At 42.7% G+C, this 27,709-nt stretch overlaps 1 protein-coding gene and 1 long non-coding RNA gene across 4 annotated transcripts in view; one reads left to right on the top strand and one right to left on the bottom strand.

Annotated features, from left to right (window-relative positions):
* Positions 1-27,709, bottom strand: part of CDH11 (cadherin 11) — a 204,898-nt gene that overhangs the window by 96,735 nt on the left and 80,454 nt on the right. For both annotated transcript variants that reach the window (XM_029925553.1, XM_029925552.1), the window contains exon 3: positions 3,844-4,244. In XM_029925553.1, coding sequence (XP_029781413.1) covers positions 3,844-4,071 — 228 coding nt within the window. In that variant the 5' untranslated portion in view covers positions 4,072-4,244. The remainder of the gene's footprint in view (positions 1-3,843; positions 4,245-27,709) is intronic.
* On the top strand, positions 79-26,865 carry LOC115280568. 2 transcript variants are annotated; one of them, XR_003903844.1, is made up of 3 exons: positions 79-224; positions 13,562-13,717; positions 26,744-26,865. It is a non-coding gene; the product is annotated as an uncharacterized LOC115280568 (long non-coding RNA). The 2 variants fall into 2 exon arrangements; XR_003903845.1 differs by lacking the exon at positions 26,744-26,865 and adding an exon at positions 16,883-16,955.

Raw genomic sequence — 27,709 nt, 5'->3', positions numbered from 1 at the left:
CAGTGCCTTGGTGCCACATCACTCTCTACCTCTGTTTGCCTCTAGCTGTAACTTCAGGTGAACTTCCGGACCCCTACATATAGATCAACTTCCACCGCACGGATGCTACCATCTCATTTTAGCTGTACTCTTCCAAAGGACACTGAGGTTGTTTCCACGCTTTTGTTACTGCAAGCAGTTCATTGATCAGAGCTTTCCAGGAGACCCTCTGTGAGGCGCACGAGGTATGAGGGTCTGGGGATGTGGGCTGCCTGGAGGACGCTCTCATGCTGATCGTCGGCATGAGGCGGGTGGGATGGGTTGATAAATATGAAGCGTCTTGGACTATTGGGAGAGTCTTACATATCTTTAGGTTTTCCCCCACCTTTGACAGAGCCCAGAGAAATGACGTTCCTTGCCTAAATCCACACTGGACGGACCAGGGCATTGTCCTGCTAGCCACACTACCCATCCTGTGCCTGGACTCGGCTCTGTGTCTCATAGCATGGAACTCACTCAAAGACCATGTCTGATTTTCCTGGAGCAGTGAATTCCTTCCCTCCAATTGACGTCATCTCAATGTCTGAAGCTTTCATCTTAAGTACCTCTGCCCTCATTATGAGCTTTGTGGGAAGAGACAAGCATTGCTTTGACCATTCTCATAGGCTTCAAGGCTAGCCACGTAGCTAAAAAGCTCTTGTTTCCACCTACTATGTAAGAAAACCCAGTATAAACCAAAAAGTGTATTCAAATGGCATTGATAATAATATTGATGAGCAATGACATTTTCACACCGATATTATTAGTAATGCCATATTATTAATAATACCATTTTAATTATTATTGTTAGGGAAACAAGACCTCGTGAGCTTGTTCCGAATCACAAAGCAAGATAGAACACAGTGCTTTTTAAAGATGCTTGTATTGTTTAAATCCCTCTCCCCCGAAAAAAAAATAATTGATTTGCAGCACCTCGGTGAAACACCAAATATTTCGGCTCAGGGGAATACCTGGAGGTACAAATCACTAAGACGATTTTGATTTTAGTTCAGGGTTTCTCAGGAAAATTAAAAAAAAACATGCTTTCCTTCAGAATTCATTATTCAAAACAAGCTATGTGTTGTCATGAAATGATGGCTGATACATTTCTGATGAATGAGGCAGTTTGTGAGTATAATACGAAGCTATTTAGTGGCCTCTAAAGGATGAGCAGAATTGCTCCAATCTTCATACAATTTCACAGTGAGGGCAGGATCCCTGCTGCCATTCCGCTGGCTTTCTCCCCAACCCCCCAGACAGTTTGTATTTGCTCGTTTTTTTCTGCCTGAGACCTGGCAAAAGTTAGGGGCTCAGTCTTGTGAATGAAAAACAAGGAAATAAGTGCTTATTTTAAGGGGAGTGTTTAAAAGGGAAGTTTTCTCTGGGCTTTCATGTAGTCCATGTGAGCTTGGCAAGTTTCTTGAGACTTAAACAGATTCTAGTTCGTGATCAACCAAATCACTGCAAAAATGTAAAAATATAGCACTCATTATTTTTCTCTACTTTGTTTTTGGATTTGAAAGTTGGATATAAATTCTTTCTTTTTCTCTCTCCAACAAAGATGACCTATACAACTGACAACACTATTTGTTAGGTTTGACACAAAAAGCAGTTTGGGAAACTATTCCATCCAATCAGGGGACCCAGCTGCTGTGGCATATGCAGCCAATGCCTAATGCCAAAGACGGATGGCGTCCCCCTCTGCAGGGCACAGCATGACACAGACTGTGCTTCCTGCAAGAAATCTGAAAGTCTGTCGCTTGCCAAATTCTACTTGTTCAGAGCATCGTAAAGTGCTCAACCTTGAATGTTGTCAAATCAAAGGTCATCTGGTCTATTCCCTCCACATATATATCTCCACATTATCTCAAAAGGAAGATCTATGGGACACAGCCACTTTTTTTTCCTTCTTCCTCCCTCCAATCGGAAATCTCACAATCTCATGTGCCAAGATTTGAAAGCCTACTCACTGCTTTCTTTTCTCCATGTTTTGTCCTATGCTCCCTTTTAGTGAGTTTGTCCTTTCTCCATCCCAGTAAGGAAATGGCTCTCCAGGTCCTGTCTCTCCTACATTCCTCCACCCTAACACACACACTGTTCTCTACTGAGAAAGTCCTCAAGGCGAAGGTTCTATATTCTCAGAAAAATCCATGCGCACAGTTCTCCATGCTGTTCAAGCTGCACAGCCCCTGACGTGACTGAAGCCTCATCTTCCTCTCTGGGCACAGAGCCCATCTCCTCACGTAGGGAATTCACATGCCAATCATTTCCCTGGGTTCCCATTTCCCAAGACTGCTTCTATTTTGAATATAATCTTTCCGTTTTTGGGTATACATGAATGAAACTCCTTTGATACATTGCTTTGAAAGGGCACTTTCCCAACCTTGAACATTATTGAGATGCTACTATGAACCTCTTCCAAATATGTCAATTACATAAATATGGATTACTGCTCTCATGTCAAAGAGCAACTGAAATAACTCCTTGGAATATACAAGCCTCAGAAATTAGCACCCTCCAGATCCAGTCGCGTCCTTTCCCCCCTCTGCTGGATACCTGCTACTCATCTCCTAAGTTACAAGTTATTATCATTTCTTTATGAAAGCTTCCTTCATCCCTCCCAAATATTACCATGTAAATGTACAATCACTTCTGGTGAATTTCTTCATAATCCTAGTCTTTATTTTAGTTTTAGTTTTTGTGTTTTTTTTTTTAATTTAATTGCATAGATAACTGTGCTTTTTTACTAACCTCTGAACTCTTTGAGGTCAGGGACTATTTTTTGCTAGTTTACCATTTGCTTAGCTCTTTCCTTAAGCATAGTAGGTGATCATTCTTATATAGATGAATACTTATCTCTTTGCAGTTAATGTCACTATCCTCTCTTAAAGATGGTTGCATGTTTTATCACAAATGATAATGGCCAATAAATGTTTTTAACATAGTTTGGACTTTCTACTCTTGCACTATTTTGGAGGAGTACAAAAAGAATGCAGAGTATGACTACTGCTATGACCTTTAATTCATCCTAACTGGGTTTTGCAGTCCCTAAGCTGAAATGGATAAAATCTCAGCCTTTCTTAAGACACATCCATTAGTCTCATCAAATATTTACATAGGTTTCCCCAAAACTGGGCTTAGTACCAGAACCTCGGGACACAGGACACTGGGCTGGTCCAGTGAGGGAGACTGATGAACAAATGAACACGTGTAACACAGAAAGGCAAGCTCTCATAAAGAGTAGAGAAGGGCACCTGAGTGAGGATAGGGTGTGGGTGGGAAATGTTGGAGAACGGGCCAATAAATAACAGTTAATTCAGTAGACTCTTGTGTAGCCATTCAAAATGGAGGTCAATGGAAAATGTAAGTGTTCTTAACATGGATGTCTATGAATTGAAAAACAAAAAGGTCTGAAAGGCTATTTATTTATTTTTAATGTTTGTTTTTACGAGAGAGAGAGAGAGAGAGAGAGAGAGAGAGAGAGAGAAGGAGAAGGAGAGGGACAGAGAAAGATGAGGACACAGAATCCAAAGCAGGCTCCAGGCTCTGAGCTTTTGGCACAGAGCCCGACATGGGGCTCGAACTCATGAATTATGAGATCATCACCTGAGCCTGAGTCAGATGCTGAACCGACTGAACCACCCAGGCACCCATTTTTAAACCCAGGCTGTTTAAACCTTGATTTCATGTTTTTTACTGAAGTGCCATGATTGTTTTCCCACTGAGATTTTGTGTGTGTGTGTGTGTGTGTGTGTGTGTGTGTGTGGCTATCCCCTCCTATCAGAACGGTGCAGAGAGACAAACGCTGCAGAGCAGCAGCCTTACCCTGCCCACGAGCACGGGGTCAGGCCCAGTGTACTCCTCGATCACGAAGAACTGGTTCCAGACCCAGCCTCTCTTGGAGCGCTGCAGCACCTGCCCCTCCTTGCCCTTCTCATGGTGCCCGTGGAACGAGGGTCGCAAGTGGCTCCGCCGCTCGGTGGTGAAGGCCTGGCTGTGGCACAACACACCCAGGCACACCAGCGCGGCTTGTAAACAGTAGTGCTCCTTCATTTTTTGGTTACGTGGTAGGCACGGGAGAACGCGGCTGTCACCCCTTCACCAACCCTGTGGCGGCCTGGCTGATGGCGGCCTCCCAGAAAGTGTCAGGCAGACCTCTCTCGGAATGGAATGTCTCTGCTGGCTGAGCACATCACGTCAGGGCTGCCCACTTCCCCAGTCGGCTTCTGCAGGCAGAAAGAAAGGTCACATTAGCTGCGGGCTCCATCGCCAATTCATTCCAATCCCATCCCATAAACACTGGGCCACAGGAGCACTTCGTTCTGGGTAGTGAGGAGGCAGGCTGAGTAAGAAGTAGTCCCTGCTCTCTCTTGCAGCCTGTCATGTGGCGGGTGGGATAAACACACAAAGAAATCCCTCAAGGTCTACACGAGGATGGACACGTGGGCTGTGGAAGCTAGCTGCCAGGGTCTCAGGTCAGTTTTAGCACTGACTAGCTACAGGTCTGGGGTAAACCCCAGCTCTTTACGCCCAGCTTGCTCATTTATGAAATGGGGATGCTAATTGTCCTCACAGCAAGGTTGACACAGGGATTAAATGACTAATGCCTCTAAATCTCTGAGCACATTATCTGGTACACAGCAAGCACTCCATATTTATGTTATTATTATTATTGATCACAGTTCTGCTAGGGCATGTTTGCATAATCAGGAAACTATGGGGGTTTATGGGAGAGGAATAACTAATCCACGGGGATTGAGGGTGGAGATGGCAGAGGGTGAGGGCAGTTATGGGAGACTCTTGGAGTGCAGGCTGCTGTGCTTCACCCACAAGTGAGTGACTTTGATCAAAAGGAAGTGGATCTGTTGGCCACACAGGAGAAATAGCATGACCAAAGCCCGGAGCTCTTCATAAGCACAGCATGTCCCAACACTGCTCAGCATAACTGTACAGTATAAGGAAGGAGAAAGGCAGCAATGGACTCTGCCAGAGAAAGGAGGTTGGGGCAGATCCTGAGAAATCATGCATGGTCACTAAAACACTTGTCAATGAAATAGTCAGTCAGGTTCTCATTGGTGGCTCAATGAATGTTATAGAGTCAATTTAATAAACCAGATTTGTTCTTATTTGATCAAAGGTCTACCCAAGAAGCTGAAGATCCTTTCTTTACCTGGAAGTCTTAAAAAAAGATACTTTATAAACTTTTCCCAACCAGGAGATGCAAAATACAAGAACACCCCCACTGACTACTCCAAAGATCTTGTTCCTGTCACTCAGCAATGGCTCAGCTACTAATCAGTAGAAAGATGAGCCTTCCACACCCCTGGTGGGTTTCTGACCTCCAGTCACTCTGGTCCTTAACTCCTGCCTTGGGTTCCTGGACTTCTTCACTAGACTTAGGCTTGCCGGGGCTGGAAACTTAATTATCCCCTTTGAAACTCCCTCTTGCTTGTTCCCCTTTCTATTTCTAGCACCCTGCATTTTCTTCTGGACAATTATCCCCTTCTTTTGGTGTGCTACCCAAACTCCAGCTGAAACCCTACCTCCCAAGAGCTAGGCAATTCCCAGTACCACGCCCCCCACTGAAGGAGGTGACTCACAGAAGATGGTTGGGTACTCAGGGTAACACACTGATACTGACGGTGACACTTCATTTTAGCACTAATGGGTCTAAATGAAACTGGTGAGCTTGTTGAACATTGTTGAAAAAAAAAAAAAGTTAATTCTTAGCTGTCCAGTATGAATATAGTGGTAGTAGTGGGGGAGGGGAGGGGAAGAGAACAGAAAGGAAGCATCCTGAACCTTGACATAGTGGAATGTACCTAGATTTGGAGATCAGATAGATCCGGGTTGGAATACCACTTCTATATCTTATAATATAGACGACCTTGAGCATTTCAGCCAGGTACTCTGAGCCTCTGGGAGCGGTCTTATCTCAACAATGGGGATGACAAGAATTGCTGCACACATATGGGGCTGCATACAGAGTGGGGCACACACCAGGTCTCTTCTTCTCCTCCTAGAGTGCCACAGTCCAACCCTGCACAGGTCTCATTCAGTAGAAGGAGGTGCTCTTGCTTTACAGATTGAGATGGCCAGAAAAGGATGGTGAGGTGCTTTTCTCTAAGAGAGCAATTGAGGAATAAGAATTGCATGGGGATACCATGGCCATGTGGTCTTAGTAGTCTAGAAAATAAAGGAATTGGTGGAGTTCTAATTTGTTGGAGCAGAACATCGTCCCTTCTGATGGCCTTTGACCTTACCAACCCAAGCCGCTCTGCCTCCTTTGTAATGTGGGAAACTATGTCTAGGCTTTCAGGTATCCATCACTGCCCCCAGTATATGGTCTGATATATTCTGTTGGTCTCTTTTCAAGGAATACGGAGTCCAATATTTGTTGTAGACAGGCATTTCAGGGTATGTGAAAGGCTGTGCGGAAGAGAGAGAAAGACTGAAAAGGCAGTGTCATCATTTAACAGCTTCAGCCTCAGACTTGGGCGTATTAATAATACATCAAATTCTGTTTCTTGCGATCCAAACTGACTGTGTGGAAAAAGCAAAGATAGGGACCTAGGAGCATTTAGATCACAAAATGAGTCCTTGTGAAGCAACAGAAAGATCCCTGAGTTTAAGTCAGGAAGCCAGATATATCGTTGAGAATCTGCCAGTAGCTTGTCATGGAATCTTCTCATTCCCGCATTAGTAGATTCTCCCTAAAATGAAGCTGTTGGGTTACATTTTCTACAAATGGCTTCCAGTTTCATATTCATGGTTGGAGCTCCAGTGAGAGATTGTTGGGGATTTCTTCTGATTCAGACACTGTCTCCTTACTAAACTGGATGCATCTTCATGGTTGGGATTATACCTTATACATGATTATAGGTCCAGTGCCTGTATTTTTGACAACAAGCCATCAATAAAAGTTGAGCATTTGATTTGAGCCACATACTTCAAGTGTAAACTTAATACAGCCGTCATAGAATCTTAAGAAGGAACAGAAAAGACCATATGGTGTGACAGGATCCCTGCCTATTTTACACCATGCCAAGTATTAAGTGTTCATTCACATGGTGCTAAATTATTCTTGCATATAAACTGTGAAGTATATTTGAAAGAAAGAGTTTAATTAAAGTTCATATTTCTGCACCTCTTTCTTCTGGCTGCCATTTTGCTGTAAAGCACAATTATTTCTGACACCAGAAGTGTTAAAACTAGATGACAACTCTTTTCCCTTGATAAAAGAATTCTAGCTTGGTACTAATGAATTTAAGAGTTTCCACATGACCAATAAACAACAAACCCACTACTGAGAAGATGAAATTATCTATTTTCTTCTCATGGAAAGAATAACAAAAACAACTTGTTTTTAAAAGTAACTCTTTGAGGGGCACGTGAGTGGCTCAATTGACTTTGCCTCAGGTCATGATCTCACAGTTCATGGGTTTGAGGCCCCATGTCGGGCTCTGTACTGACAGCTCAAAGACTGGAGCCTGCTTTGGATTCTGTGTTCCCTCCCTCTCTGCCCCTTCTCCACCCAGGTTCTGTCTCTCCGTCTCTCAAAAATAACTAAATGTTTAAAAAAATAGTAAAAGAAAATTAAAGTAACTCATCGAGATGCACCTGGGTGGCGCAGTCAGTTGAGTGTCCAACTTCAGTTCAGGTCAGGGTGTCATGCTTCATGGCTTCCAGCCCCTCATTGGGCTCTCTCTCTGCTGTCAGCACAGAGCCCGCTCTTGGAATCTTCTGTCCCCCCCGCCCCAGCCCCTCCCATACATGTGTGCGCTTGCTCTCTCGCGCTCTCTCTCTCAAAAATAAATAAATACTTCTAAATTAAAATACATAAAAGTAATTCATTAAACCCATTATTTCAAGGTGCTTTTATCTAAATATAATATGTAAAGTTATTTTAAGTATTAGCCTCAGGCATGTATAAGATGAATTTTAAGACATAATTTTAAAAAATATACTCATTTTCAGAATGAAAATTCACTTAGTAAAAGCTTTTTCTAGCTACTATTCTAAAAACTTTACAAATAGGAATTCAGCCATTTATTTCTCTAACAAACTTATGAATAGGTACTATGACTATTCTTATTATAAAGGATGAGGAAGCTGGGGCCTGTATAAATTAAGCCATTTGTGTGAGGCTATGCTTCTGGGAGAGAGCAGAGCTGGGATCTGAACACACGCCATCTGGCTCTGGAGTCTGTGTAACCCATGAACAATACCAACTCCCACCATTGGTTGGGTCTGAATTCCAAAGGAAATGATGTGGCTACTGTGGTATGGATACTGAAAGCTAGCAGGCACCTGAAGTTCACCAACACTAGAACTTGGTATATACTAACAATATGACTCTGATAAAAATAGTAATAAAAGTGAATATTTGTACAGGGTTATTATCTACCTAATACTCTTCTAAGTGCTTTCCATGAGTTGAGTCATCAAATTTTCACAATAACTCAACAAAATAGTATTATTGCCCTTCCCATTTTATAGGTAAGCAGTGTGAGGTATAGCAAGATTTAGTAATTTGCCCATGGTTACAGAACCACCAAGTAGAGGAGCTGGGACCCGTACCCTGGATATTTGGCTCCAAGATCTGCATCCTTCTCCCCTACAATCCTGTGCCCCATATCGCCCTTCAAAGAAGAGAAAGCTGCAGATCAAACATAGACACACATTCTGATACACACAGAATAGTCTTACAGTGATAATAATTTAAGTTTTCGTGGCACTGGGGGTGACTAAAATACTAAAACCAAAACGGGAAGAGGAAGATAAAGCATTTTATAGCAGTGACCAAAGTGAAGTCGAACAGGAAGTAATTACATCAGTCCATCAATAGCACAGTACAACCAGGTCCTTAAACAACACATTACACAAAAGTTAATCTTTGCTTTCTATTTTTAAATGCTCTGTTTCAGAATTTCTAAATGTATGCTTTTAAAAAGTATGTTCAAGGAGATTCATTTTTTTCCTTGAAGAAATGCTTCTAAAATCTAGAGATCTGATTGATGTAATCAATGGTAGAGACTTTGCCAGTATCACACATGAAAATTAATAGGAGGCTGCCCTCCTAAGAAGACCTTGACATCAGTAATAATTAGGGAAATATATCAATGTTCTCATTGGTGTTAATAAAGACCCCCAAGGCGATTCTCCAACAGTCCTTCCATTAAAGCACTTTTTAGCAGTTTACCAGGATGTCTAAACATTGGGGTTCCACTAAAACATATAGGAGAACTGTACTTTACGGTGGGAGCATATTGCTTAGAAGGAAAAATAAATGTTGTTGAAAGTCACAGGAGTAATAACATGACAGGAAAATGGATTTGCAAAACCACCAGCTCTAAGTGGAAGGCTTGCCCCTCTATCTTGAGAGCAGATAGCCCGGCGTAAGCTACTGCGCCTTGAGCATAAAACTGTCTTGCTGTGCCTGCTTTTGTCTCCGTAAAAGAAAATGACATATACGGGTGTTTAAGTATATTTGGACTCCTGCTGGAAATTGTTATCGGGTAGAGAAAGAAAGACGGAAGTGCTTAGCAGAAAGCAAGCAGCTTTGGTTTTTCAGCTTTCTCCTCCCCATAGAGCTGGAAGGATCAGACAGTCTGACCTGTTCTTTTCATTTCCAGGGAGCCAATTTACAGTTAAAGACAGGTTATCATTACATTAAGAATATTATCGAGGCCCACACCAGAACTCAAAACTCCATTCTGCCTGTGCAGGGTCCCCTTGCAGGGGGAGCTCCAGGGCTCTGCTCTCCACTTCAACAAACACAGCTTTGTAACCAATCGGATTCTATTATGCAAATTAATTCAAGCATATTTTATTCCCCGTTCAGATCTCATCACTCAGCACTGAGCTGGTCTCTAGTTTCAAATCAAATCACAGGAATTATGCCATGTCTGTGGAAATCACAGAGAATGGGAAGAGAAAGTATTGTAAGAACTACTGAATCATATTTCTTCTTCCCTGATTTCTACACTTGGAGCAAAGCATGAGCTTGGGATAATAATCACTTCTGCTTAGGTGCAAAACACACAGCAAAGACTGCAAAAGGGTCATTGTAGCTCCATGCTCTAATACCAAATTCAAACGTCAAAGTATGCAGCAAAGAGGACCCCTTATCCATGATCGTAATGTTATCTAGGGGCGAATGGACATTTTAAAACTGCTGCAATGTTTAAGCCTGATTCTCTTCTTCTAGAGAAATAGAGAACCGCATGATTGTCAGCTTTGAAAGTGAAAAGATCACTCACTGCCTGGTGTTGGGCAGACCTGGGTCCACATCCTGGTTCCATCAGTTATGGGCTATATAAAATTAGATAATGATAGTAGGGATTATCCTTAACAGGGGCTTGATTTTTCTAGTGCTGGGCAAGATACTCAAGGCTTTGTACGTACCGCTTAATTGTATATTTACCACAACCTGGATGTAAGTATCACCCAAATTTTATCTATAAGGAAAGTGAGGCTCAGAGTGGTTGAGTAAATCACCCAAGGGGACACCCTCAAATCACTAACAAGGCAGCATTTCAAATTCAAGTTTATATGACAGCAAAACCCATGCTCTGACTTTACCTGACTCCCTACTCTGGGAGTCCATGTTCCTCATTTTAGTATAACAAGATTGCAGGATATGTCTTCAAGATTCATCTCAGCTCCAAACTTGTATTTGATGTTGAAAATAGTCTGTTACATGTGAATTTCATTTATTTTTAAAGTAAGTACAATCAGCTTTTATATTTTCAGGCTCTCATGTCCACAAAGAATTACAGGAATCCAATTTACGTTCCCAGACCCCAAATATGTAGAATCATTCTGTGATTATTTACTTATCTCTTCAAATAATTAAGTAAACTTACATTAATAAGATGATTAAATACAAAGTATGTAATGAAGAACTTATTATTTGTGTTCTACTCAATCCTTAAGACAATCTTTTTCTCACTGTAATATTTTAAAATGTTAATCATTAAGATGAATAAAATATATCAACACATACAGGAAGTCATGTCAGCTGTGTCATCTCAGACTGCGAATAAACACTGTATACGAATGTGTGGAAAGAAAGATCTTATTTTCTTTCTTTTTTTTTCTTGCATGAGCTAAAATACCTGAGGGAAAATTAGGGCAAAAATGGCAATGATAAACAGATGCTCAACATAATGTAATTTCATTTGTGGTAGCAAAGGCCTGTATGTAAATTTCTCTTTTGTCTCAGAGCTGTAAATATCTATAAAACTTTATCAGTTCCTTCATTCAGCAATAATGTGTCATAGTGCCAGGCATGGGTTGGACACCAGGGATCTGTAGGCTGCTGTGTGTTTCTAATCTGTAGATTGTATCCAAACAACAGTGAGACAGTTGTCTAAAGAGATGGACAATGGGATAATGGGATCTGTACAAACCAGACTTATGTCCACAAACACCAAGGAACTGGGAAGCACATCTCTGCTGATATCACTCTGTCTTCTAGTATTTGTCCACTCCATATCATTCTGGTCTGCTGGTACCATATCATCCGGGTCTTCTAGTGCTTATCCACTCTAGCTTCTTCCAAGTAATCACCTATGTCCACAGCCTCCAACATATGAAGCCTCCATGCCCATCTTGAGTTATGGCTGATTGAAATGTTTCTAGTTGGGTGCCAGAGGCAGGGGAGGGGGGAGTAGCCATCATCCATGGCTACAGTTTCAGTGAAATCAAAGTTATGAGCAAGCCAGTTAGTAACCAAATAGAAACACACTTGGTCTCTGGTCCCCAAGCCATGTACATGGCACAAGGCATGGCCCCATTCTTTGAAAACCTTGGCAATTAAGGACTGCTCTCCAACTGCTGTCTCCATGGACCCCACCCTACGGATCTTCTGTTCCAGAGTTTCCATACATCAAATAATAATAGGCCTCCTATAGTGTGCTAACTTGAATGCTTTCTTTTATCCTCAGACAACAAACCTAACAAACTACAGTAATCAAGAGGAAAGAGTTAGGTGGTTCTTCGGATAAAGGGCGAAGTACTGTAGCTATGGAGATCATTAGTACTGTAGCTATGGAGATCATTTGTTTATACGTAGAAATGCCTTCTTCATTTCTGAATATCCAGGAAACAGTGGGGCCATAGGTATGCCTTGACAACAAAAGTCAAGACACTTCTGTTCTAGCAAAGGTTCTGCCACTGAACAATTGTGTAAACTTACAAAAACAAAAAAGATTCTTCATCTGAGGCTAACTTTCTCCTTCCTATAAAACAAGAGGCTGGCAATAGTCTATAAAGTTCTTCCATGCCTCCCGGATCCTGGGAGTCTGTCCTGAGACACAGCAACTTTCCCTGCATGGAGGTTTCACCTCATTTAGCAAGTCTGGGTCCTAGTTGGCAGGACTATTCCATGCATATCTCCAGGAGGCTGAACTTGCAGCAGATATAAGAGCAGTGGCGTCCTCTGGGACTAGGCAGAGCAGACCCCCGTTAACATGCCAGGCGTTGAGTTGAAGCATTAGGAATCAAAACTTCACCTAATGGGCAATGGGAATCCATTAAAAACTCTGATCCAGGGATTGATGGAATCTGAGCTGTCAGAGGTATATGGGAGAAACTGACTTGAGAACCAGGAGTTCTGACACAATTGTTAAGAGCAAGGGCTCAGGAATCAAATGGGGTTGGAGGGTTAGAGCTCAAGAGTTACTGCTTGTTCACTAGGTGTAGGACACAGCCTCCATGAGTCGCCGTGCCGCCATTTTGAAAATGTGAAAACACAAGGACCGACCTCAGAGGAAGACTTAAAGTGAAAGGAGAGAATCCTGGCCCACTGCAGGTGATCAAGAGGATAAATTAGGAGGCTTTTTCATTCAACAAGAATTCCTAAATATGTACTTTAAGACCTAGATACACTGATAGGACATAAAATATACATACAATATGCAAAACATGCAAGCCCTACGGAAGGCTCTAAGAAGCTGTCCATTAAGAGGAGATATACAAAATAATACTTATAACAGGAATTGTTAAATATAATGATACAAATAAATGAGAGAAATGAGATAAGTAGACCAATGTTGTCCAATAGAAATACAATATGAATCACATGTATAATTTTAAATGTTCCTGATTCTACATTTTTGTTAATGTTTATTTATTTTGAGAGATCAAGAGAGAGGCAGTACGAGCAGGGGAGGAGCAGAAAGAGAGGGAGAGAGAGAATAGCAAGCTGGTTCTGAGCTGTCAGCAGAGTCCAACCTGGGGCTTTAAGATCATGACCTGTGCCGAAATCAAGACTTGGATGCTTAACCAACTGAGTCACCCAGGTGCCTCTAGACGCGGCATTTTAAAAGTTAAAAAAATGGGTACATTAATTTTAACAATATGTTTTATTTGATCCAATGCGCTCCAAATGGTATCATTTCAATACATAATAAACATATGATTTATTTGGATATTTTGTACATACCATTCCCAATTATTTGGTGTTTTCGTTTTTTGGTTTGTTAGTTTGTTTTTGGTCCTAAGTCTTTAAAACTCAGTGTGTATTTTAAACTTACAGCACATCTCTATTCTGGCCTAGCCACATTTCAAGAGCTCAATAGCCTTATGTGGTTAGTGGCTACCAGTGAGGACAGCGCAGTAGAGGATTCTAGCCTATCTGGAGAGAGAAGGACACGTGGTCAACAGCCTTCCTGGATTCATCACGGTGGTTCAGGTGAGAGGTAACAAGGTTCCAGACCGGAAACATAAGCCTCGGATAGAGAAACCACGCTGATGTGGAGGGCCTCGGGAACTGGGCACCCTGAAAAGGACAGAGGCTGAGGCTATCGTCTGAAGCTAGTGCCGCTGTTCCTGGCCTCATTAGGGGAGGGAGCCGTTTGGGGATAAAGAGCATGCATGTGTTTAAATATATTAAGTGAAGCCAGGGGTCTGATGCTCACATGGGAAGTTGCAGAGTGGAGTGAGGTTTCTGAGTTCTTCCAAGAGCAGATATTACAATGTTACTATTTCTGTTTCCAGTCTGGGCATTCTGCTGTATTATTCAAGGCTAGAATCTCAGAACTGGATGAAACCTCCCTTAGACCTTCCACTCTTGGTCTTCCTTCAGTGGACAAATAGGAAAAGGGAGACACAGAAATGCAAGGAAACTTGTGCAAAATAACAAAAAACAAAGTAAACCAAACCTAAAGTCCTCACTGTGTAGAGGAAAAAGGAAAGGGGAAGCAAAGGGTGGAAGATAATTTATTCAGCATCTCCCCTGCCCTCTTGCCTCCCCCAAACCCAGCTTAAAAGCAGTCCTTCCTTACAAACTACTATTATGGAAACAAACAGTCCACATTCTACAAGGGTAAAGACATTCATAAGTAAGGACCCAGGTGCTCTCTTCAAGGACCAGCAGTGGAGAGCAGGAAGAGGGAAGGGAAAACAACTTGCATATGATCGGTGAAATCCGCAGAGAAACGCTTTCCACAAAGACTGTTTTTTTAAAGTATAAACAGCAAGAGGAGGAATTATCCCAAGGTGGTCTTAATAACTGACACGGGCTTGATGTGGGGTTGTTTTTGGAAATCATTAACGAAAACAAGGGGAGAGAGTGCCTCAAATCACCACTGCCGAGGGTCTTCGGAATCCTGCAACATCCAGCCCGTGACCCCAATCCACTGTGGTCCACACGCATGGCTCCAGTGTAATCAGCCTCTGAGCAGAACTGTGGAATGCAGAAAGTCAAGCTGCTTCCAATTACCAGAAGCCTGACTCTGAGCAGAGTGCGGGTGGGCTGTCCTGGAGGTCCTTTCTAATGTACCTCCCCGAACCATGCTATCACACTAAGGGTAGACTAAAGTCTGCCACATTTTTAAATGCTTTTTTTTTGTTTGTTTTGTATCTCTACAAATACCACAGAAAGTTTTCTCCTCCCCCCCTTATTTTTAGAAAGCAGACACCAACAATAGCCTCATAATGATCTCATTGTAGTTTCAAAAAATCCAATCTTTGAAGCCCAATTCTTTCTTTTCAGATGTATTAATGCCATTTATCAAAAGTAATGGGATTTTTTTTAAGTTAAGCATAAAAGAAAAGTAATGGGATACAGCAAACCAGTCAAGTGCCTTGTACATGTGCAGAGCATTTTCTGAAGCATATGCCTAACACTTTCAGACAGACAGGACTTTCAAAGGCAACGTTAAGTGTCTTTTGTGGGTCTCAGATAATATGGTTCACTTAATTAGATTTTCCATAATCCCAGGTTAATCCTATTGTGAATTACAGACGTGAGTTTTGACTTGCCTGGCAGAAACATCTATTGCTACAAATGCATTTCTGGGAAAAAAAATGTACCTTATTTATAATTCATTACCAGAATCATTACCATAGAGACTGCCTCTTCTAACTCCCTCAGGTAGAAGTGACCATTTCTACTCCTTCAGACTACATTGTCCTTTCAAACAATAAGGGCACTTCTGTTAGTTTTTGTCCATGATTATGCCTTCCTCTTCCCCAAGATATACAGAGTTCTCTAGGATTTGGGGACATTGAATTCCTTGCAACTGAGTAATGTGTATGGCTGACATGGACTCTGTCTGTTAGGGAACTTAGTGTTTAGATCAGTGTCCCTAGAACGTGATTGCACACTAGAATTAACTAGAGGGTCTTTTTTTTTTTAATGTTTTATTTATTTTTGATACAGTGCAAGACAGAGCATGAGAGGGGGAGGGTCAGAGAGAGAGGGAGACACAGAACCGGAAGCAGGCTCCAGGCGCTGAGCTGTCAGCACAGAGCCCGACGCGGGGCTCGAACCCACGAACGTGAGATCTGACCTGAGCCGGAGCCGGAGGCTTAACCGACTGAGCCACCCAGGCGCCCCTAGAGGGTCTTAAAAATCCCATTGATCAGGCTGCACTCAACACCAGTCAAAATCCATGAAAGTCAGGAATCAGTATATTTGAAGCTCCCCAGGTGGCTCTGGGGTACATCTGAGGTGCGAGCCGCTATGGTGCAGCTCCCCTCTCCAATATGGTGGCAACCTAGGCACGTGTGGCTTTTTAAGTTTACATAAATTTAATTTAAATAAAACTAAAAAGTCACTTCCTCAATGTCCTAGTGTTATTTCAAGTGCTCAGGGGTCATTTTTATCATTGAAAAAAGTTCTTTAATGACTGTTGGCCTTAGGCTCTAAAACACCTTCATCTGAACCATAAAAGCTCTGTTGAATGAAGTTATACAAAGAACACATACTGGGAAGGCACTCAAAGGTCTGCCACAAATTCACTGTGCACTGTCCAGTGGCCTAGACCTCTGTTTTCTTATCTGTGAAATGCAGGGCTAGAAACGATGGAGGGCTCGCTAAAGGTGACTGGGAGATGCCCAGAGAAATTAAGAGGAAAGGGGCTGTGCATGGGTGGGGACAGTCTGTTGCCCCCCAGCAAACAGAAGTACAGCCAGATTCAGCAAAATGGTCCTCAAAAAGCAGTTTGGGTGCATTTAAAACAATAAAGGAAGAAAAGAAACCACTTCTGAGACCTTGACACCTAGCAGACTCACAGTCTCTGTCTGTCTGCAGCTGAGTGAATTGCTGCTTCAGCACCCATGACCTCCTGGGTTAGGGAGGAGGCCCCAGCTCAGGGAACTGTGGGGCCACGGCCAACCGACAATTCCCTGAGTGTGTTTTCTCTGAGGACAAAGAAAGGACAAATGATGTCTGACCTCCATGGCCCCCAAGTTCATTCTAGGCTAGAATGAGATAATAGGTAGGGAGGGCTCTTAGGAAAAGCACCATGTTCAAGGCCTAGGTGAGAAGGCAGATGATGGAACGCTGGTAGGAGTGGTAACTTCCATTCTTTTGGGTCCTCTTTAATGTTTTGGCTTCTTCTTATCTTTGTAGGTTGTAGATAAACAAATGCCAAGGACCTGTTACCCTTACAGGAAGTAGATGTGACTACAGTCTTCTTTGATAGAGATATAAAATCTGTCAGATGCTGTATATGGATTCCTTTCACGTACGCAGGCACTCTTTCTGATTGCTACTGGACTCAAAAGGACCCAGTAAGGCTGACTTGTGGGGATACTGACCCCTGGGTCAGTGTAGCTCTTGGCTGGTGATGGTATGTGGTGGCAAGAAGAGGGATGGCTGATTCCTACAAGAAAAGCTATGAAAATATATTAGAGCCCAGGACTCACTAGGAATACAGGCCAGACAGCCCTCTGCAGAGACTGTTGGTCTTTCAATTATGCTTGATCAGGGATGGAAATGGACCAATCATGGGGAGTCTGGACAAAGCTGTCAGGTACTTGACACATGAGATGTCATGGGCTTTCTCAGATGGAGAAGTTCCAGGAGGCCATCCTAGTGAAGTCTTCATTCACCATTCAGCCTCTACTTGATGGGGGGGGGGGGGGGGGGGGGGGGGGGGGAGTCACTGAGCCCCTGTCATGTGGCAGGCACTGTGCTAAATGCTTTACATATATATATATATATATGTATATATATGTATATATATATATATATGTATATATATTTATATACACACACACATATATATATATTTTTTTAATGTTTATTTTTAAGAGATAGAGAGTGAGCGAGCAAGGGAAGGCAAAAAGAGAAGGAGACACAGAATCTGAAGCAAGCTCCAGGCTTTGAGCTGCCAGCACAGAGCCTGATGTGGTGCTTGAACCCACAAGAGATCATGACCTGAGCTTAAGTTCTACACTTAACTGACTGAGCCACCCAGCCACACTGCTTTACATACATTCTTGCCCACCTCTTTCTCTCCAGCATCCTCAGGAGTTCTGTGTGATGGCATTCATTGTCCAGATAAGGAAACAGGCTTGGGGCACTCCATTTTCAGGGCACTGACTTTAGTTCATATGACTAATTAGCACCAAAACTATGATTTGGCCATTTGTAAGCTCTTGACTATTACCTTTTGTGTTGAACTGCTCTATAATTCTACTATGGAGGTCTTCATTTTAATTTCTGGGGGTGGTCAGAACTCAGCTAGACTTCACTCCATGTGGCAACCATTTAAGAAATATTTGTGGAGACTAGGATTTCTTCAGTAGTTAAATGCTGTGAATTTAGTGAAACATGTTCTTTGCCCTCAAGAAACACATACGTTACTGGGAGTTGTAGAAAGTGGGTATTTCACTCAAGGGTCAACCATCCCCGGGTCCTTTGCTGTCTTCCTTAGAGGAATCGCCCCCCTCCCCCAGATGTTTTTCAGCCTGCCCCACTCTTCCAAATAGTCCTTGAATGAATGAAGCATGATTTTTAAACCTCTCCTTCATAATGTTTTCCACGTTAGAACAAAATTTTGCTCTACATCCTTCAGTGGCTCAGCCTCCAAAGGAGGTGCTAATGATGAATAAAAGGCAAGCGGTGCAGGGAGCCATAGGAGGGTAGCCAGACAATAAATATCTTCTAACAAAGGAGCCAGCTCAACATGAAATAGCTCCGTGAGATCTCATGAGCTAATCGTTGTTAAAAAGAGTGACTATGTCGCTCAGGAAAGGAAGAGTTACATGGTGGTAGCGGCAAGTCCCACACATCAATATTTCATCTGAGGGCATGAAGGTGAGGCCCGGAATTATTCTCTGACAGGAAGAGTGGCTGTTATCCAACCACAGCTCACACCACTGGTCAATTCAAACCCACACTGCAAAGGAGATTCTAGCTGTCTTCAGTTCTATTTTCAACAGGAAAGGAGGTGACACTAGTTTGCTTTTCTTCATTTGTTTCTTTATTAAACTGCATAAACAAGCAAAATCATTAAAACTTTAATACATAGAGCACCCATGTGACAAAGTCCAACTGAATGTTTCTCCATGCCTCCCTAGGAGAAGCATGTGCAGGCAGGAATAAGTTTTGCCATTGCTTTCAGGCATCTTACATCGATCGACTAAGTACCTCTTTCTGAAAACATTTTACTGGAAGGGCAAATTTGCAATCCATGGTACCACTGGTAAGGCAGAAAGTGCTCTCTAGAATCACTCTGTAAGGGTAAGCCCTTTTAAAGTTCATTTATTTTGAGACAGAGAGACAGAGACAGAGACAGTGAGAGAGAGCACAGAAGCAGAGGAGGAGCAGAGAAAGAAGGAAATGGAGAATCCCAAAGAGGCTCCATAATGTCAGCACAGAGCCTGATGTGGGGCTCAGTCTCACAACTATAAGATCATGAACTGAGCTGAAATTAAGAATCAGATGATGTTTAAACGACTGAGCCATCAGGCACTACAGGGGAAAGCCCCTTAGATCACAGCTGCCTCAATCAATCAAGGAGCAGATGAACAAGGAACAACAAAGCCATTGCTCTGTGTTATGAACTCTGCCATCAAGGAATTACTGCCTTCTTGGTGAGGCATCCATGATGGCAATGCCCACTCTTTCATCTCAAGGATGTCTGCCCATGAGGCCACAGAAACATGGCTGGGACTCCTGGTTCATAGCCCATTCCTGGTTCTTAATCTAACCATGACACTGAGTGTGCCAGGCGTAGGCCCTCTGCACCTCCAAGGTCTTAGTTCCAATCTTCCATCTCTTCCAAACCTAGGCATTTTCAGATCTCAAGTCCAGCATTTTAACTAAGCCTACCCAGAACTCACAAGGTAGGGGTTGGGGGGAGATTCAGAATTTGAAAGCTAGTTGATTTGACAAATATACACACTCAGAAAATAACTAATAGCTCCAGATCAAATCAGCTCATTAAAATCAATATAAATATGAACATCAAAGGAGGTCAAGATATATTCAGAATGGCATAGCCACTTCGTGAAGAAAGGACCTAGATGGATAGAAAATGGGTAAAATTCTGCCTGGTATGGGAGGAAGGCACCACCACCTCCTCCTCAGCCCTTCTCTGAAGGCAGATTTATACCTCACTTCATGGGAAACTTCCTGTCTCGTCCTCCCTGTGACTCTTCTACTGAGAAGCCCAACTGGAATGCCAAGGCCATGCCAGGTTTTCCTCCCTGGAGCCTGCTCTGCCTCTGGCACTTTTACCTACTCCTTTGAGTCCCACTTGTATCTGGACAGAGGAGACAGTAAAGGACGCTGCCTCCTGCCTATATCTATGCATCTCTGGCACTGACTACTCTTCACCCACAAGGACCCTCTTTGCACCAGCCCAGATCAAGGACTCTCTGGTCTTCATAGTTTCTACTGCCTTAGAATTGTTCCAGTTACCCACCCCCCAAGGCACTCCCACATGCTTATGTCTTGCCTCGCTTCCCTTCCTCGCTCTGCAGCTGAGATATTCCAGCAGATCTTAGGGCTGAGTCTTTGTAAGGTGCTGCCGAAGCCTCCTTTGTCCTGTGCAGAGTGAACTCAGCCAGCTTTTGGTTGATACATAATTTATGTCATTTTCTTATGTCAGTATTTTACTAGTGTGCGCATGGGCTCCAACAGATACCCAACCCTCGGTGTTTGGGTAAACATTAAGATCTTGCTGCTGAGGAACAAAAGTTTAATGGGCACACATGGATGTGTCCCAGTGACTATGTTTCCACACAAAAAAGGAAATGACTTTTCAAATCAAGTCCTAAATGAAAAATGATACTAGCATAAAGTAAGCAGAGTATAGGTTTTTTGACATGAGGAAGGGACAGAGGTATCACTTTGGGAAAATTCACAGTGAAATAAATACCAATGGCACCCAAATGATAAGCCAGAGAAAATGTTCCTGGGGCCATAATTAAAAGAAAAAAAAAAGGACACTTCGTTGAACGTATTTAAGAGAAGCAAAGTCTTCTTCAAATAATTACAAATCACAAATTTGGCAGGGAGATTAAATGTGAGCATAAAAAGATACATTTTTTCCTGCAAAATGTAATAAACAGGTGATTTTTTTTCCCAGTGAAGCCATTTTAGAAAAGAAAATCATGAGAAAAAGGAGAGATTCAGATTACAGCAGAATGGTGGCAATTTTCTCACTCATAACTGGCTAAATAATTTTTATATCAGTTCTCTTTAATAAGCATGGGGAACTGAAATTTTATATTGAAGACAAGTGGACATCATGTATGCTACCTAAATGAATATTTTAAAGTGTGTGCCTTTATTCCACTGTGTGGGTTGGTTCTCCTCAAAACAATCCCTTTGTCATTTTTCTCAACATCTTACACAACAAAAAAAATCTGCATTTTTAAAGAGAGGACATAGCCTTAATGGGAACTCACCTGGGATTTGCAGCTAGGCTTCTGGTATGCTAAAGTGACAAAATTACATTACACATTCCTTTAAAGCTGTCTTAATATGGCTCATTTCTCTTAAGTTGTAGTCCATGTTAAACCAACCCTTGCTTTGCAGAGATGAGATGGATTTCTAGGAATAATCATCACAAGCTTGCAAAAGGCACTTTGTACTAAAATAGGAAAATTTCCATTCCTAATCATATGACTTAGGACTGAATACTCATTTGAGACTCAGAAAGTCTGTGTTTCAATCCTTACCATTCCCATGACGTCAAGATCATAATAGCCATGTCATTTACTTTTGGGAGAACTAGAGGTGTCAGATCTTGCAAATAAAAATACATAAAACCCAATTAAATTAGGATTTCAGAAAAACAACATTTGTTCTTAGCAAAAGTATGTTATATACAATTTAGGGGGACGTACCTATATTAAAACGATTATTTGGTTTTTGTCTGACATTCACATTTAGCTGGAAGTCCTGTATGTTTGTCTGACAAAGTGGAAATTCATCTTAAAAATAAATAAAACAAACTGGACTAGGCAAATCAATTCCAAACCCCAACTTATTTTTATCCTAAATCCCAGAATCATTTTGTCTCCAAATATCTTCTTTGCGAATTCAGAATGCTGTAGCCTAGTCCTCAGGGAAGCAGCATCACTCAGCAGAAGAGATCACATCTGGGGAAATGTTGACAGTTTGGGACCTTTAACAGCAGTATAACTGAGGTCACAGAAAACCAAGGAAGGATCTTTGATTTCCCTAGAGCAGATAGAATAGGCCCTTGGATATTGACAGGTAACCTACAATGTAAAAGGCCTAAGGATGAAAGGATTATCTACAGTGATAATTGATTGAGGAATTAAGAATAATGTTCTCTTTCATCCTTTGAGTTGACATTAGTTCTCAGAAAACAACCAATACCCAAGTCTTGAAGTCAAGAACATTTACATTAGGAGCATACACCATGCCTGATTAGTAGGCAACTTTCAAGAATGCAGCCCTCATAGATGTCTGTTCACATACACACAAAAAATTGATAAAGATACATTCATAAAACATACCCAGAGCATGAACTGTGAACCTGGTGTTGAGCTAAGCAGAGATAATCAACAAAGAGATGCTGCCATGGTCCTCAGGTCACCGAGAGTATAATGGTGGTGGCATCAGGCTGCAAGGCAGCCCAGAAAATGGTAAACATGTTATGAAAGGTTCTTTGATGGGAGCACTGGTTGTTGAGAAAGCCAAGGGGAAAAGCACATAAGCCAGGGCACAAGGGTACAAGGATGTGGTTGCTCAGGGAAGATCTACTTGATAAACCTGAATGAAGTCTTAAAGTAATATCTATGAATGGATGAGCTGTTCAAGAGTAGGAAAAGCAATCTAGGCAGTGGGGACAACAGGAGCCAAGATCTAAGGCATGAAATGAAAGTCTGTGCTCAGGTATGATCGGAAGCGAGGATTGTAAAAGCACAAAGTCTGCTCAAGAAAGGGAAGGGTGGGGTAGGAAATGTAGCCAGACGGTGGACCTCACATACACGAATGACCACTAGCAATAATAATATTTGTGCTTTGGCCAATGCTTAGATCCATAACTGTCCTGCGGCAGGCAAATTGTGAAAGTCAGTCGCAAGTCAGTCGCCCATGCAGAAATAGCCACATGTCCTTAATTTTGGTGTCCTTCAGACAAAATAAATGGGTATATGCTTCTGTTATTCATTTTCCATCAGGAATGTCAAACCTTAGAACTCAGAAGCAGCTTATGACTCAGATTTAGAATGAGTCCCTGACTGCTGTGGGCAGGGGTGAGGGAGGATTCCAAAACAACACCCTGTGTCCCATTATCAAGGGCTATTGGAGGGGTGTGCAGAGAATAGAGAGAAAGGAAAAATACCAAGCTCCTATAAGGTGAGCCCTTGAGCTAGAACGATACTGCTTACAGTCTTATGACATAGGGACAATCATTCCTACTTGACAAATGAAACAAAATCAGACAACTTAAGTCTTGAAGTTCTGACATCAGATAAAATGGCATACACAACCTGAATCTGACCCCAGCTATAGGAAATATGCCCAGGTACACGTGCTAAGTATTCCCTAAATCCCCAGCATAAACAGCCGAGGCAAAGTGCCTCATGATATAACCAAGGTGGTGCCTCTGCAAAGAAGGAAATTAATTTCATTCTGATTTCCCCTGATCTGCACTCTCTGTACCAAATCACAGCCATCTTTGCAAAATTAAGGGCATTAGTTATCTCCCCATTCAGTCGGAGTGGCATTACACTTGCACGCAGACGTTCTAGCTAAGCTGAGGAATATCAAGTTTTTACAGAATCATTCATCAAGAGGTGAGACCTAACCCTGATTAGCGTTTCAGTAAGAAGCCTAGGACTAAATAGAGAAGAAGTGCACCATCACAGAGGCAATTAGGCACCTTCCAGACAGCCACATTTCTCCTTAGACCAATTGAGTTTGAGCAAATGAGAAATTTTTTTCCTTTCTCTCTTTTTTCCCCCTGATGTGAAGTGAACTGCCTTAAATAACTGAAGAGGTGACAGCAAGCTTGTTAAAGAAAACGTTTGCCCATTAAGTGAGGCTTAATTAAACAGAACAAAGGCTAATCATTCTTCCATCTAAGAAGTGGTACATCCCTGGTAAAACGACTGAAAGCACTTGGTCTGGGAGGCCTATGATGACACCCACCAGTACTCTAGGGGGGAAAATCCAACAAAACACTTCTAGACTTCAAGAAATCACATGTCACTTTGCAAAGCATTGGATGAATTCGACATGTGCACATGCAAATAAAGTTAATCAGATATTAATCGTTGTCTCCAATTATGCTGTCTTTAGATTTACTCAGAGTGACAAAGCTACATTCACTTGTCCCAGTCGATGGGCCATTTGGAATTGTGGGTAAGAGGTGTGGCTGCAGTACCCAGAGGGTCTAGTGATAGAAATTCTCCAGTAGTGTGTCATCAGTGGGTATGATGACAATGGGGATCATGTGTATTCCCTTCACCACCTTATCTCCAGTGGGAGGCATGATATTGAGCACGGGGGAAGCAGAGCTTGGATGGTATTATGGTCAAATTACATCTCCCAAAAAGATGTTGAAGTCCAACCCCAGCACCTGTGAAGGTGACCTTATTTGGAAAGATGTTTTTTGCAAATGATGAAATTAAAATGAAGTCATTCGGCTGGACCCTGATCAAGTGTCATCAATATTCTTATAAACATGGGAAAATTGAACACAGGGTAGGGGATACCGTTTATAACCCAACGAATACCGAAGGATGCCAGAAACTAGGAGGAATGTATGACATTCCTTAGAAGAAGTCAGCTTTGCCCACACCTTGATTTTGGACTCTTTGGCATCCAGGACTGTGATCTGATGATTTGTTGTTGTTTAAGCCACCTCATTTGTGATACTTCATCACTACAGCAGCCCCAGGACACTAACACAGTAGGGGAAGGGCAGAGTGAAGTCTGGACTGGGTGATTTCTTAGTTTTCCCTTGCCACCCTTCTTCCAGGACATTTCTCCCATGCAGTATCCCTACTGCCACTGTCGGGAGCACTGGGTTTAAAGCTGACCTCCACTCTTCCTCATCTCATGGCCTCATGTGAAAATCGGGGACACTGGTATAGCACATGTCTCCTTGCCTTGTTGTGAGGATTAAATTAGATCATTCTTGGGGCACCTGAATGGCTCAGTTGGTTAAATATCCGACCCTTGACTTGAGTTCAGGTCATGAGGTCAGTTAGTGAGTTCAAGCCCTCCATTAGGGCTCTATACTGATAGTACAGAGCCTGCTTGAGATTCTCTCTCCCTCTCTCTCTACCCCTCCCCCACTTGTGCTCTAAGTAAATAAATAATTAATTAAATAAGTCTTGTAATATGATGGACACTGTGTGGCAAATAGTAAGTGCTCAATAAATACCACCTGTTATTATCAACATGAAAACCTTGGCCTCCAGAACTTAATAGTGTTAAGGTCAGTTTTACATTTCTCTGCTTGTCAGTGAAACAGTGTGGATGTGACTGTAACTGGACCGTCCAAATAGAGCTGTCCGGTAACATCAGGTCCTTGGAGTCCACATAGGCCCCTCACAGTTGGATAGACATGACTAGGAATTCAGGCCGTTCACACTGGCTTTAACGGGTGGTCTTCCACTCCATCCTCCCCTGACTCCACCACCCACAATATAGATTTATCAAGAGGAGGCACTGGAATCTGCAAAGACCTGGCCATGCTGGAACTGACCTTGGAGGCCTGAAGGTCAGCAAGGCCAGTAAGGTGCTGGGAGGTGGGCTGCTGAGCTGAGGTGGCAGTGACCTCAGTGAGGCTGCTGGGACCCCAGCTGAAGGCCTAGGCTCTAACCCTGATTAGCATTTCAGTGAGGGGCCTTCAGGGAAAAAGAGAACATCTGTCAATCAGAGGGGCAAGGGGACTGCAAAGAGACGATGTCCAGGTCCCCTGTACCAGGTAACACATCCAGGGCTTTGTGATCATTATCTCACTTACTCTTCACCACAATTCAGTGAGGTGGTATTACTGCCTCTATTTTACGAGAGGGAAGTGAGGTTCAGAAGATTTTTGGGGACTCAGGGCAAAGTCACAAAGCACATCACTTGCTGGTATGCAAGCTCCTTGGAACCAGAGCTGTCTCCCCTAACCATTCTGCCCCACGGCCTGCTGGCATCTGCTGAATTGTCCCTGCTAGAAAGTCGCGCTCAGTGGGTGGTTACTAATATTTAAATCAGACGGAAGACTGTATTGTCAAACCCATCTGCTGATAGTTTGCAGCTATATACTTAAAAAGGCATAAATGCTTCTTGAATGCCAGTAGTACACATCCTTAATTTTCTGCATTGTTTATGAATTGCCTGGAATAGAGCAATCACAATAATAATTCATACTTTATCGCACTTTGTAATTTACAAAGGGCTTTCACCAACATTAGCTCATTTTAAACATCAGCCGACAAAAGGTAAGGGTTATTATTACCCTCATTTTATTGATGGGGAATAAAAGAATAAGTCATACTCTCTAATGTTCTAAGATGCTAGTGAACATTCAGGCTGCCATTACGAGAGTAGGGCTTAGGCTGAAAACCCTACCCCAAGAATGGAAAAAAAATCTTCCCTGATGGGGAGCATAGTTTCCATTTGGGAGTGGACAGCTCCAATATCAACCTCAATTCAGCCTGCAGTGGGAGGTTTTTCCTCCAGAAGGACACAGATGATTAATAGCAGCCTCTGATGAGGGTGGCTCACAGTGACTGGTGCTTATTCCGAGCTCAGCATTGTGTCCAGCACTTTGCATGCTTTATTTAGTTCATCAGCACATGGCCCTATAAGGTTAGAGATGAAGAAACTGAACATTGGAAAAGTAACCCAGCCAAGGTCGAACTTGTGACAGCCCCTGACCATCAGATCTTAGAGGTTTAACTTTTAACAATTTGACTTTAAGGTGGACAGCCTGATGGATACAGCTGTTCTCAGAGAGAAGAAAAATTCTATGGTGTTTTGTTTTGTTTTGTTCTCCAGTCCCGGAGCCTCTTGACTTCCACTGTGGCTGCCAGCAGGTTAGAAATGTGATGTGTACTTGATTCAAGGCTTGGCTTCCCTTCTGCTCAGGACTCTTGGTGGCACTGGATCTAATACTGCACTTGCTGGTAAGATGCCTATGCTCGCTCTCTGTAAGGAACTATGGATTGCCATTAAAGAGCTTGATTCTGTCCAAACACTTGAACCCATCTATCCAAAAGTCTGGATGGAGAACTTCTGAGTTACAAAAGAACTGCAGATCCAACTCATTAGAGCCATAAACCCATGTTTGAAGGCAATTTCCTCACACCCGTCTTGACTCTGGATAAATCTGAAGAGCATCCAATATTCTCCCCAGACATACTCTTGCCACTTCTAAAATGATTCAAAACAGACCACCAGAACAGCTCCAGAAGCATCAGAGGTAGGGTCCGGCACCCAGTGGGAGGTTAATTCTGAAAGCAAGAGGGATCATGAGAATGCTAAAGTTTCACTCTGTTTGCCAACATCCATCACTCAACTCAGCTGCCCGAAATAACTAGACAGGGCTGAAAAGAAGAAGACTGGGCAGATGGAGATGCCTTTTGCAAACACTACAGGTGAAAAGAAAATGCTGAAACACAGTATACTATGGCCGTAGCTTTCTGTCCGTTAGGGAGAGTTGGCGGGGGGAGGGGGGTGCGGGGGGCGTTCACCGGGGTGACCGAATGGCCCACAATGTGCACCTTCACAGGGAGAGCAGACCAATCGCTCAGGTGGAGGCAGGGCCCTGCTGTTCCAGCCGAGAAGCTCCATTTTAGATTTGAAATATTAATTCAATTTCCCTTTTCTCGTGCCACTTACCAGCTGTGAGGCATCAGGCAAATTATTCAGTCTTTCTCAGCCTCTCTTTTCTCATTGAAAACTGGAGATAAAAGGCTCACTGCACAAGGCAAAGTGGTAGCATTAAATGACAGGAAGCCATGG

This window comes from Suricata suricatta, chromosome 16, assembly GCF_006229205.1.
Source record: "Suricata suricatta isolate VVHF042 chromosome 16, meerkat_22Aug2017_6uvM2_HiC, whole genome shotgun sequence".
NCBI classification, from domain to species: domain Eukaryota; kingdom Metazoa; phylum Chordata; class Mammalia; order Carnivora; family Herpestidae; genus Suricata; species Suricata suricatta.
Note: the sequence above shows the minus strand (reverse complement) of the source record. Positions and strands in the feature narration are given on the sequence as shown.